This window comes from Callorhinus ursinus, unplaced genomic scaffold (genome assembly GCF_003265705.2).
Source record: "Callorhinus ursinus isolate GAN/ISIS: 27379988/994484 unplaced genomic scaffold, GSC_fseal_2.0 scaffold7, whole genome shotgun sequence".
Taxonomy (NCBI): domain Eukaryota; kingdom Metazoa; phylum Chordata; class Mammalia; order Carnivora; family Otariidae; genus Callorhinus; species Callorhinus ursinus.
This window is the reverse complement of record NW_027397069.1, coordinates 25,655,441-25,668,702: the sequence shown is the minus strand read 5'-3', so window position 1 is coordinate 25,668,702 and position 13,262 is coordinate 25,655,441. Positions and strand designations below refer to the sequence as shown.

The 13,262-nt window shown below is 35.9% G+C and overlaps 1 protein-coding gene across 11 annotated transcripts in view; it reads right to left on the bottom strand.

Annotated features, from left to right (window-relative positions):
- Positions 1 to 13,262, bottom strand: part of MYCBP2 (MYC binding protein 2) — a 262,416-nt gene that overhangs the window by 21,486 nt on the left and 227,668 nt on the right. For 9 of the 11 annotated variants that reach the window (XM_025874720.2, XM_025874722.2, XM_025874727.2 and 6 more), the window contains 9 exons: positions 12,511 to 12,671; positions 11,315 to 11,471; positions 10,908 to 11,132; positions 8,370 to 8,435; positions 6,723 to 6,962; positions 6,321 to 6,419; positions 3,081 to 3,161; positions 1,771 to 2,037; positions 998 to 1,281 (listed from right to left, as the gene is read on the bottom strand). In XM_025874720.2, coding sequence (XP_025730505.1) covers positions 998 to 1,281; positions 1,771 to 2,037; positions 3,081 to 3,161; positions 6,321 to 6,419; positions 6,723 to 6,962; positions 8,370 to 8,435; positions 10,908 to 11,132; positions 11,315 to 11,471; positions 12,511 to 12,671 — 1,580 coding nt within the window. The remainder of the gene's footprint in view (positions 1 to 997; positions 1,282 to 1,770; positions 2,038 to 3,080; positions 3,162 to 6,320; positions 6,420 to 6,722; positions 6,963 to 8,369; positions 8,436 to 10,907; positions 11,133 to 11,314; positions 11,472 to 12,510; positions 12,672 to 13,262) is intronic. The other 2 variants (XM_025874721.2, XM_025874723.2) reach the window with 1 other exon arrangement.

Here is a 13,262-nt window from a genome sequence, read left to right as displayed (position 1 = left end):
ATGAAGAAAGCAACACACTGATTTACATTCTGGTGTTATTTAACATCATGAACTGGCTCTTTGAGTAGTACTTTCCAGATGTCTAATTTTCTGCTGTTACACACAATTCGGTAACAAACTTCCTTGCATATATCTTTGTGCACGTGTATAAACATTTCTGAGGGAAACAATTCTAGAAGTAGAACTGGTAGGTCAAAGGATAAGCATATTTTAAATACAGTGATATGTTATTAAACTGACATCCAAAAAGGCTGCAGTAATCTACATTAGATGCTATAAAAAAATGCCTATTTCTTCATAATGCTGCCAAGACAAAGATATTTTCCTATCGTTTTAATCTATATTTCTCTGATTCCCAGCAAAGTGTCTTTTTGTTTGTCTCTGGCATTTGGATTTTTCTTCTTGGAAGTAACTGCTCTTGTCATGTATTTTTCTATCAGTTGCCTTTTCCCATTAATCTGTGGTCATTTTTTAAATATTATGACTAATAATTCATTGTTACTATATAGGTGTTAAATATTTTCAAGTCAGTTTACATTTTAAAAACATTTTCATATAATTAACTTTCATTTTTATGTAGCCAAATCTGAGAATTTTTCCCCTGTGACATTTGGGTTCTGTGTTTTAAGGAGGTCTTCCTGGATTGAAGATTACAAAAATATTCTTCTAGAATTTGTCCTAGTAGATTTTTAAAAGAAATATACATAAAGCTTTAATTGATCTCAAGTTTATTTCTGTATATGGTGTGAGATAGGGGCCTACGATATTTTTTCTACATGAGAAGTATTTCAACGTCATATATTCGACACACTTTCCTTTCCCCACTAACTTGAAACTACACTTTTATTATAGACAGCATTTATTTTTATACATGGATTAGTCATTTATGGCTTCTCTTTGGTAAACAAACAAGGTGGAATTTGAAATCCTGTCTTAATTCTCTAAATAGTAGCTCCCTCTGTTCTATTTTAGTACTAAAACAGATGCAACAACCAACCTGGAATTGAAAATCATCGGAAGAGTAACTGTTGTAACACCTTTGCCCACAGTGGTACCAGCTGTTCCTGTGATGGTAGTTCCTTTGGCTTTGAGCTGCACTGTGAGTGCTTTGGCAATGCATCCCAGAAACATGTCCAAGATACCTAGTTTATTCCAATCTCCTTTTTCTGTTGAGTGAATGATATCACTGATATCTGCTGGGGGAAGGGATTTCACTCCTATGATGCTGGCCAGACGATTAGGGGTCACTTCAGGCAATACCCGTCTTAGTAAGGAGGTTACCTGACAAGAAAAATAAAAGGAAAGAATTCCTCTTAAAGATTGGTGTTCTAAAGTTCTCATTTTTTTAAATGAGCCTAGCTGCCATTCTATGACATCAAAAGCTTTCAGAAGAACAGAAGTATGACTTAAACACTATTTTGATTTCTGAAGTGGTAATTAGCCCTCCAGAGCAGCAAGAAAAAAACATGTCTTTATTTGGTCAGGAATAAAAAAACATTACACATTTCATGGTAATAAGACAATCAGTAGACAGGATATTCTTTATCGCAATAGCATAGTAATAAAATGGAACATACTTTGCTCTTCCATATTCTCAAAACAATTAGTCCAAAATAAAAAGCATGGAGTTAAGATAAATTCAAAAAAACAAATAACAAAACAAAAAATAAAGATTAATAGTTAAGACCCTAAGGTGATTCTCTTTGATAGTGTAATTTTTAACAGTGTTTTGAGGAATAAAGCCAAAAGGTAGGTGGTATGAGCAGTCACCTGTCTCTGGACTCGAGGAGAGGCCGTATGGAGCAGTGAAAAGAGATCCTGGAGCAGAGTTAGCTGCTGAGCCAGATACTGGCGGCCCACGTTAGAGCCACTCAGGGCTAAGACCATAGAGAGCAGCTCAAAGCAGTAAGCGTCAGAGGAGGCATCTTCATCATTGGGCTGAGAATTGGCATTTTCTTTGCTTGATATAGCATGTTCCCATTCTTCACGAACTCTGGTGGCCTCCATGCGAATAGCCTGGACGATGTGAGCACACACCTATTTAAAGCAACATAAAGAAAATGTAAAAACATATTTGTAAATCTGATTTACTACTTCTAGTAAAAAAAAAAAAAAAGACAAGAATATTAGTTGATACTCAATTTAATACTCTTTCTCCCCATTAATTCTCCATCATACTATTTTCTTAACTCATCTTAAAAACAATTAAGGAAAACTAGCAGAACCATGAATAAAAATCATAATATTTAAGTCAACTACTATGTAGAAACTATTTATATACAAGTTACCAATACCCCTGGCTGTGGTTTAAGACATCAAATTAATCAAAGCAAATTACCATATTTTATCACTTCTAAGGCATATTTTCCTTCCACATATTATTAATATTTCTATTCATAATGTGTTTTATAATTGATGGCATTCACAATGTAATTGGCAGCAAATTTTCTTTTTTTTAGTGATACATGAGATAACAGCACATTTTATAACTGGTAGCATCTAAGATTCAATGAAACACTGTTAAAAAGATAAAGCACAGATAAATTTATTTATTTAAACAAGATTTAATGATGTTGAAAGTTAAAATGATGGGCTAATGTAAAGCCAGTGTTTTATTTGATTTCTGAAGGGCTAATTATTATGTTACATAGGTACCTCATTATGTGAACAATCTAGCACTACTCCATCTCCTTATAATTAAAAATATTAACACTGATTTAGTTAACACTATAACTGCTCAGAAAAAAAAAATCAACCGACACACAAAAAAACAGTGGGAAAAGGAATACAGAAAATGCAAATGAAATTTGATGCAGGTGGATATTTGACACCAAAATGAAACAATCTACCTGAAAATGAGAAATAACAAAGAGCAGCAAGGTAAGAAAGTTAACATTCATAACAAAATCTTTAAAGTGATGCAGGTATGCCAATATACTCCTTCCTCTCTAGAAAAAGGCAGACACATTCTGCAGGACCTACGAAAGAGTCAGCATAAAGAAGCCTCCATAAATTTTGGAAAACACTTTACACCCTAAAAACAAAAACTGATGAAGACAATGAAATGGCTATTTACCAACCTGTTTCTGTAAATTAGTCAGCTTACTCCTGCTGAATATGATTCCAACCATATGTTCTTTCAGGTCGGCATCTGATGTTGCCTTTACATAGAAAAAGGGGGGAAAAAAAAACCCAGGCTCTTTGAATAAAATTTGTATATTTGATCTTAAAGTATCTTGAGAAATAACTATGCAGGTATTTTTATAAGGTGAATTTATTTTAAATTGAGGTCTGTAACACTAAGATAAAGGATAAAGTTTGAAGAAACCACTGTTGGTTAAGGTCAACCATAGAAAAAAAAAAAAAAGCAAAATTTCTGAATTTAAGAAATCCAGAGAAGCATACTTTCTTCTCATGAACTTCTTTAATCTGTCAATTTGGGCTACTTTGATTACATCTATTTCTAAATTTTGAGTATCCTACATTTAGTTTTTAGAACTCAGAAAATGGTATTTGGTTAAAAGGGAAATTTCCCAACAAAACTCTATGATAATGGTGTTCTTAGATTAGGCTAATCTACCACTAACAGGAGTCAAAGAAACATATCATAAGAAGAGACGTAAAGGCTGACATTTTGTAGTGCTTATTATGTGAATGGCACTCTCTTAAGGTATAGATACACAGCTATATAGTTATCACATACACATACTCTTAACCTTCACAACAAGCCCATTAGGTAAATATGATATTTTATTTTCCAGGTAAGAAAAGTGAGGCAAAGCTACTCTTCTGAGAATAAAAAATGACTCTTAGCTTCACTTTTCTTAGGATAAAGAAAGCTACAAGAGAATGTGACGCCCACTTTAACAATGAGAAGAAGCTGATAGTCTACAAAACCATGTAATTTTTGGTATCCATTGAACAGCTGAGGTTTGCAACCAGGTAAACTAAAATCCAAACAGACAAATCCAAATAGCTGGACACTTCAAAACTTTCTCTGCACTTGACAGAACAAGCAGATGAGCAAACAAAAATCAGTAAAGCTCTTGAAGACTTGAACAAAAGTATCAACCAACTTGAATTGATATTTATAGAAACCCCTCACAGAACAAAAGCAGAGTTCAAGCTCTTTTCAAGTGCATGTGGACATTCACTAAAATATGAGTCAGAATTCAAATCTTAACAATTTTAAAAGGACTGAAATTATACAAAGTATATTCTTTGACTGCTACGAATTACACTAGAAATTAGTAATAGAAAGCTATTTGAAAAATCCCCAAATATTTAGAAATTAACAAGAAACCTCTACATTATCCAGGGGTCAAAGAAGAAACCGAAATCGAAATAAAAAAGTATTCTGAACTAAATGAAATGAAAAAAAAATATAACCAACACACCAAAATTTGTGACACTCAACTAAAGCAGTGCTAAGAAAACTGTACCATTGCTTATATGAAAAAAAGAAAGATCTCAAGTCTTTGAAACTAGAAAGAGAACAAATCAAACACAAAGCGAACAAATGGAAAGAAGTAATAAAAGAAGACACATCACTACAGATACTATTGATATTAAAAGGATAATAAGCGTATATTATTTATTTATTTATTTATTTATTTAGTTCTTTTTTTTTTTTTTTAAGATTTTATTTATTTGACAGACAGAGACACAGCGAGAGAGAGAGAACACAAGCTTGGAGAGTGAGAGAGGGAGAAGCAGGCTTCCCGCTGAGCGGGGAGCCCGATATGGGGCTTGAACCCAGGACCCTGGGATCATGACCTGAGCTGAAAGCAGACGCTTAACGACTGAACCACCCAGGCTCCCCAATAAGCGTATATTATTAACTTACACCAAAAAATTTACAAAAATTCATCAAACAATACAGTTTAAAAGGATGAATTTTTTCCTTATCTAAATTCTACTTTAAAAACCTGATGTAAAAAATGATTCTCTTAACAATTATGCTACTTCATGGGCATCTTACCACTAGCATAAACTTTCCCAATCAACCTTAACATCTCAACCTACACACTCCTACTATTAGGCCAGCCTCTCAGTGAGCCCTGCTCCCATCCCCTCTGTCAATCTAACTCTGACCCATTCCCTTTCAGGTCCAAGTCATACCCAATACCTACCAAAAGCCTCTTTTGACCACTGCAGGGCACAATACTTCTAATGTACTCTGAAACCCTGTGACATGTGCAATGTTTTCACATACATGAAAAATTGATTATATGCTACATAGTATCCCTATTGATTTCCTTTTGGGGGTGTGTGTGAAAGGTTCATATCTAAGAATGGAACACAAACTTTCCGAGGGCTTGGTACCAATTGTCATAGTAATTTAGCACAGAACTGCCATTTGCTAAAATTCAGTTGATTTAATGAATAGTCACACACTCTTGCAGTCATTCAAATGATATCCCCACAGGATGCTAAAAGAAACAACCAGAATTTATAAAATCTTATTTTCTACAGACCACAAATAGAAAGATGTGGGTGGATGACTTAGACATTACTGTATCAGAAGGCACAGGGCTAGACTAGATAAATCCATGAAATTATCTTTCAAAAGGCTGCCAAGGTGATTATCTGTAATATCTAATGACTTAAGAATATTGAGACCAGTCAGGGTTGACCTCTTTTTGGAAAAAGATGAGGTTTTCCTCTTGTTTTAGAGTAGACCAAATAAGTAAAGGCAAACACAATTTAAAAGAAATTTCAAGAACAAGATGAAGAACAAGTTACTCCAGTAAAAATATACTGAATGCATGTGTGTTTTATGCCATGGATATAAAGACAAATCAGATATGCACTTGGTCTTTAAGAAGCTATGATTCAGTAGAAGAGACAAATATGTGTATAAACAAACATATGAAAGAAATTGAGAAGAGACTCATAGAAACTACGATGAAGTTTAGCAGAAGGAAAACTGCATTTTGTTGGGGGAAACATAAAGAAGATTCCTGGAGAAGACAGTATTTTTGAACTGGACTGTGAAGGGCAGATTAAATGGAGGAAGAAGATCATCGATGGTGCACAGTAAATGACTAAGCTGATTTTACAAATCCTAACATTTGAACACAACAGCCTAAGATACAGAGCAAATTCTGTTACTTACAATACTAGCTAGATCATATGTAAACAAATAATTTCTTTTGATAGTTTCTTCATCTTCTACTAATTAAAGTAAAAAACATTAACTGCATATAAACTAATATCATCTATCCATTAAAATACATGCCAATAGATGGATTATTTCACTGAACAAAAATAAGAAAATGAAAAAGGGAAATAAATATTTTTAGAATACAAATAAATACATTGTATACTTTTTCCTCTCCTTCAGGTGATGACAGTAGTGCTTTTTCCTCTTGTTCTGGTGTAGGTTCAGCATCTCCAGAGATGAGCTTTCCAAATACCTGATGAAGACAGGAACATGAGAAGGAATCAATGTGTGAAAGCTAAAGGATGCATGAGCTAATTCTGCAGGTTTTATAATATTACTATGCTATTCTTGCTATATACCACTACTTTTAAGAGTTATGAGTGCAAAATGAAACACAGGCGTTTTGGGCTATGAGAAGAGGAGGAAATGGGTCACATCTGTTGCCAGCCATCTCTAACTTGTTTTACAAAGTATTTTGTTACTATTTTGGTGTTATTATTGAATAAGATTTTATTTCAGGGTATCCTGTGCTAGATTATGTAGTGAGGACACTCACTTGAGATGTAATAAGTCTGAACACTCGCAGAGTCTCGGCTTCACAGTTCCTTTGCTGGGCCACGCTGGCTGAAATCTGGCCAGCAATTTTGGTGCTTTCGCCATCCTTCCAGCCCAGGACTTTTACTTGTCGAACTCTCAGCGTATTTTCTGGGCCCTTTAATTCAATCTTGATGATGTGATTATCCCCTCCTGGAAGTTCACTTGTTACCCAACCAATGTGCCTGGAATCCAGATCGACCTAGCACAACAGAAAAGGGACAGAAACCTGATACAGCTGTCTCACTCTCTTATCACTGTCCTAGACTTAGCGCTAATAACAGCAAGCTCAAATCACAAAGACTTGTGCAGGGACCAAGGTTTACTGTTACTTCACGCTGATTATCTTAAACCTTGTGAGGGTAAGTAATACTATAGTAGCTATTATACAGATGAAATGAGGTTAAAACAGGTTGAGGGATTCTCAGTACGAGATGGAGTTGAGAATTAAAATGTAGGTCTGAGTACTTTCCAGGGACAAGTTATATAAGTAACATCATCAATCAATTTATGTGACTGCCCTTTCCCTACACTGACTGCAAGTGGAAACACTCACAAGATCAGCATCGGGTCCTGTTTTGTGCATCTTCACATTAAAGCACCATTTAAAGATAAGCATTTTTTTTTTTTTTAGAAGATGAGCATTTTTGATGTGCAATTTCTTAATATGTTTTACTTTTGAAGAAAAATTATATGTAACTTCACATTTGTGATTCCTTATTTCACTGCATTTCATTGAGAATATAACTTTTTTTCAAGGATTAAATTTCAATGCACTGTGAACTGGTTTTTGACACTATTCACTTGATAAAATGAAAACTGTTCTTATGGTATTTGATGTCAAAGAGAAATGACCTGGGACGTCTACATTATTTATATAGACATCTAAATTGATATTATTTTAATTGATAATGCCAATTTTCTAGAAAGAGCATTGAGCATAAATAGTATCTCACTGAATAGGATTATTTCCCTAAATTTTTTAGCCTTTAAAACAAAACTTACTATTTGTTTAATCCAAAATCTCAATTCATTCTTTCAATATGATTTGAAAAACAAAGCAAAACAAGTGGTCAACATTTATGGGATAAAGTAGCTAGAGAAGAACAGCTTTGATAAAGTTTCACTAACACAAGTCAGTTTATACAGAATCTCAGATACATGCCCAAATAAAACCTAATTTGTTTCTAGAGATGGTGTGTAAATCGACTTGCAGCCTGGATACAGTTTTAGTGTTTTAAGTGATAGATTTTCAGGTTAGAGGACAATAATCTACATTTTAACCTGAAGAGTAGGTGTTGATTGTGAATTGATCTATGATGCATTTAAGGCATTCTGACTCTTTTTAAGGAGCCTAGGCAGAGTCGAAGACTGTAGGTAAAGTATAATCACTCATGACGGGAACATTTAGGGCACTAACAGATAAGATGTTTAGCACAGGGATGGTTGTAAATGTTCTTATATCTGGACTATTTGTCAGTTTAGTGTTTTGTAAACAGATGATTTTCTAGAATACTTTGGTAGCATGCCAAAATTAGAATTTAACAGTAAAGGCTGAGAAGAATTTCTCCCTGGGTAGCAAAACATTTAATGACAAAATTTTAATTACCTGCTTGATTCTGCACAAATCTTCTACTGCTTTGCCAGTTAAGAAGGTCATTGAGGTAACTTTATTCTAAAATAGACAATCAACAATTATTATTCCATATTCCTGCTCCTGAATTTACAGAGACTTCTTACAGTGTACCAATGTCACATTGACTCTGTCATCGTTCTTCCTAACTGATCTCACTCCCTCTGCCCGACCAACCACATTCTTACAACCAACCCCAGTCTTGTCTTATTCTCACAAATTCTACCTTCATTCTCCATGGGCTCTGAAAGAGGAGCTTGGCATTCCCTCTTTTTATCCAAAGTCTATAGAGATTTATTTATTTATTTTTATTAAAGATTTTATTTATTTGAGAGAGAGAGAGAGAGAGAGCATGAGCGGCATAGGGGGGCAGAGGGACAAGCAGACTCCCCACTGAGCAGGGAGCCCAATGCGGGCTTAATCCCAGGACCCCCCGGGATCATGACCTGAGCCGAAGGCAGCTGCTTAACCAACTGAGCCACACAGGTGCCCCCAAAGTCTAAAGATTTAAGTTCTATCTCTATCATGAGACCTTTCAACAACTCTATCACTCTTGTCCCACTCTCTCTGCTATACTTTCCTTGCTTCTGGACGTAAAAGGAAGGCAGGTGGCTTAATCAACAAACACTTGTGAGTGTCACAATGTACCCAGACTGCCTTACAGACTTGGAGAAGGATATATGAGAATGATGGGTTCTATCCTCTGGAGATGCTTGCCACACTAGAGAAGGAACATTAACACATGAAAGAAATACAAACAGAAGTTCAGTATCTTTAAGTACTGAAAAGAATCATGCTGGTACTAGAGCCAGAGACCTTAAAGTTAAGTAACTTTTAAGCAAGGCACATCAAGAAACAGATTAGCACATTAATTCCTTAGAGAACTGCATACTTAGCTATATATCAGCTCTAGGCTGATGGAATTCCAACAACTGCCATACATAAGGCACTGGTGGTGTTGGCAGATGGGGACGCAGAGGTATATTAGCCTCAAGGATGCATGTAACTTAGAGGTTTCTTAAAAGGAAAGCCGATGTTGGCTTACCTACTGAGGCTTTTAAAATCGAATATTGCTACAATTATCTCCCTAAAAGGGAAAAATGTCAAATTGATTGCAATCATTGTTCTGACAGAGAGAGAATATGTCCTAGCTTAAAATACACCATGAATCAAAGATAACTTTGTACTGAACAGTAAATTCTAGCTAGAAAAATGTTTTGATTTCTTACACTTGACTTTCTAGTAAGATAAAGTAGTTGTGCCAATTGAAACTCTTGGCTCTGAAAAGGAGATAAGCTTATGATATATTAGCTACGCTCCCTTTTCTTGTTTGCTGCCAGGAAACAGGAGTTGGGGGTGGCTGTGGATGGCAAGGAGTGTTCTGACAGCAGACTGGACTTCTGAGGTTGGCATTCCATCTGGGTTACCCAAGACCCAACCCCACCACTCTGGCTCTTTCTGGGAAAGGAAATACATGAATGGGATGGGAGAAGCTTGGCAACGGTCAAAGGGGATTTATTAATACTCTATCTGCTAGCAAGCCACACCCATTCTGAAGGAAAAATTCTAAGGAGTATCCTTCCCCAGGAATGGGGGGTAGAAGCATGTGGGTTTGGCAGCTGGTGCCTTCTTCTTGGTTCTTAACACTCAAGTAAATAGGCCTCTTTTTCCTTTGTTGACTGCCTTTGTGAAGGAGTACTTAATTTAGATGAAACATGTGAATAGAATAGTGCTAGGAAGAATATAAATTATGATTATTCAGGTTAGTCTAGATACCCCACCAACACTGCCATGACAGCTAAGGGTGAGGGTTGGAAACTGAGAGCTAATTACACAATAGGTCCAAGTGTATTAAGTGCCGTCAGAGTAATATAAAAAAGAACCTAGAGAAGGGAAAGAGTAATTTTTTAAAAAAGATTTTATTTATTTGAGAGAGACAGACAGAGATAGCAGCAGAGATAGTGAGAGAGATCATGAGCAGGGAGGAGAGGGAGAAGCAGGCTCCCCGCTGAGCAGGGAGCCTAATGCAGGGCTTGATCCCAGGACCCTGGGATCATGACCTGAGCTGAAGGCAGACACTCAACCGACTACGCCACCCAGGTGCCCCGGAAAGAGTAATTTTTATAGAAGATGTACTGGGAGAGGATTTTTCTCCTGGTCTTTCGAGATTCTGGGAGGAATCTGATAGGCAGAGTTTAAGGGGAAGACTTCAGGCCAAGAGAAGAGCTGAAACAAGGGCACTCGGGTAGGCAGTTATAGGGCATTCATTTATTCTGCTTAGCTGGAGCCATGGTGTTATTTGTAATCACACCTCTTTTTAGAATTGGTATTCCACAGTGCCCCACTGCTCTTTATCTGTTTTTAGATTTAAGATTTATTTGGGAAACATAAAAATGTTGTTTGATTGGTGCAGTTCCACAAGAAAATCTTTTTGCTAAGCTCCGAAATGATAGGGCATGGTCACCGAGGGTCTGAAAAGAACTAATGAGCCACAAATCAAGTTTCCTTTCTTACCCCAAGATCTCGGGAATTGTCCACATGGACAGATACGTAGCGGGCATTGATTCCTTTCACACAGTTGATGGTGATGTTCTTAGTTTTGTTTTTATCCTCATCTCCTGACTCCCAAAAGGTTTCTGTAGAACCATCTGTCAAACTGCCAATCATGGCAGGTCGGCTTGAAGTTTTTATGTCAACAATGCTGGTCAAGTCCTTTAAGCACATTACTATGCACAATTCCTACCAGAAACAAAGGTACATTACTACAACACTGAAATGGAAATCTTTCATGATAATAAAACAAACAAGACATGAGGTAAGAAACAAATGAATCAGATTGTTTAGGAGTAACTTGCAGTTTCTCCTTCTGTACACTGTTGAATGTTAGCGGGATAACACAGCACAGGTGGTAAATGACTGACCTGACTCATCGCTTCAAAGCCAGACTGAATACTGATGCTAAAACTTTCTTCACTGTCTCCATCATCTGATTTTGACAAAATATTGTTAATGTGATGAAAGACATTACTCTGATGGAGGAACTGGTGATCAGACTGCTTGAATTTCAGACTCCAGCACCTAAAAAGGTATAAGCAATATATTAAATAATTCCTAAGGAAATCCTGGAAAAGCACTCTGTAGTTAGTATTTCAAAAAATCTTAAATGTTCCAGGTGAAAAACAGAAATGAAAAAAAAAATCAGGGAATAATATCACTACCTCTTTGGAACAAGGTAAGATCTAAAGAAAGTTCACTCATTTTACACATAGAAAAATACATCTACATATAAAGAAATTTGCTTCTGTAGCCACGAAGATCAAGGCTACAGAAACAAAAAAGATAATAAATCAATTTTGCAGATAGACAAGTGTTATCCCAACTGAAACAGCCTCTCAAATTTATTAGTCTTATAATTTTATACTAATTCATGAGGGTGTATATAACACATACTGCACTTCAAAAATCTTGTGAAGGGGAAACACAATCTCCCCTCTGCTGGTCTTATCATCAGGGCTGTGGGTAGCCCCAAATCACTCCATCACCTTACAGCTTATAAAAATCAGTGGAGGATAAATATCATTTATATGTGTGGTCCCATATGTGGCTCTGATAACAAGGTTCACAATGTAGAAGTAATGTTAAAATCTTAGCAGGCTGAGACTTAAAAGTAGGTGATGTTCCCCAAGGTAGACTTAGGCTGCCTTGTATATAACTAAGGTTCCATTTTTCTCAAAATTCTTTTCAATTCAAAACCCTATTTTGATTTCTGCTTCTGAGACTTCATTCTCCCTCTCCCTTTTGTGACATTTAAGAGTCTACCCTTGGGTAGCACTGAGACAAGAGACTTGGGGTAGAAGAGGGCAGAAGTGAGGAAAACTGTTACAGACTGATAATTCAGAGCACTAAGAAGTGTATTAACCTCATTTTACAGAGCAGCAAATGGGTGCGAGCTAAGGAGGATGATTCTAGATTATGACAGTAATGAGTGAAACACCATTCACATAATGTAGAGATTCTTTGTATCTTACTATTTAAAAAGGTCTTTTGAGCATTTTGAGTTGAACATTACATAAAATCTCTCCTCCACTGTACCTAGAACACTTAGATGTAAAATTACCTTAGGGCCATTTGCTGTAACGAACTGCCACTCGGAAGAGACATCATAAGATCGGAGATTGTTTGAAGTAAGCGGTGAAACGTGTGTGGTAAAGGATGAGCAGCTTCACCGGCAATCACTATATCTGAGAGAGGATGTTCGCATACCCTTGTGTCTTTCTCCTGAGACAGAAAGTGAAAGCAAGTTGATCAGTCTGTATGCTGAAAAGAACTTTCCCCACACAAAAAAAATTATGTATACTTATAAGGTTATGTATACTGTAAAGACAGTCATGTAACAGAGATGTAAATAAAACCAAAACCAAATCATACCCAAAACACACATTAACTAATTTTGTTTGTATTATCTTTTAGGGAAAAAGTGATGAGGTCACTCATAAATAAAATCACCAAACAAATGAATACTCTATCTGTATCGATCCTGGTGTGCTCACAAATCTGACTCTATATGTGTATGCAGAAATTGAAGCCTCACCCACAGATTTGTCAGAAAAAGGCAACTGTTTTCATCTGATGAGTTTTAGGGTGGTTCCTTATGCAGGAATATCTAGTTGTTAAAGGTGTGAAACAATCTTACACTGTAATTGTGGATTTTTTTTTCTATTTCTCCTTGCAGTTCTGTCAATTTTTACCTAATATTTTTAAGACTATATTATTGATACATACATGTTTAGAACTATTCATCATTTTGTAGAAAGCTTTTTTATCCCTATTATTAATTTTGTCTTAAAGCTTTCTTTTTTTTCTGATGTT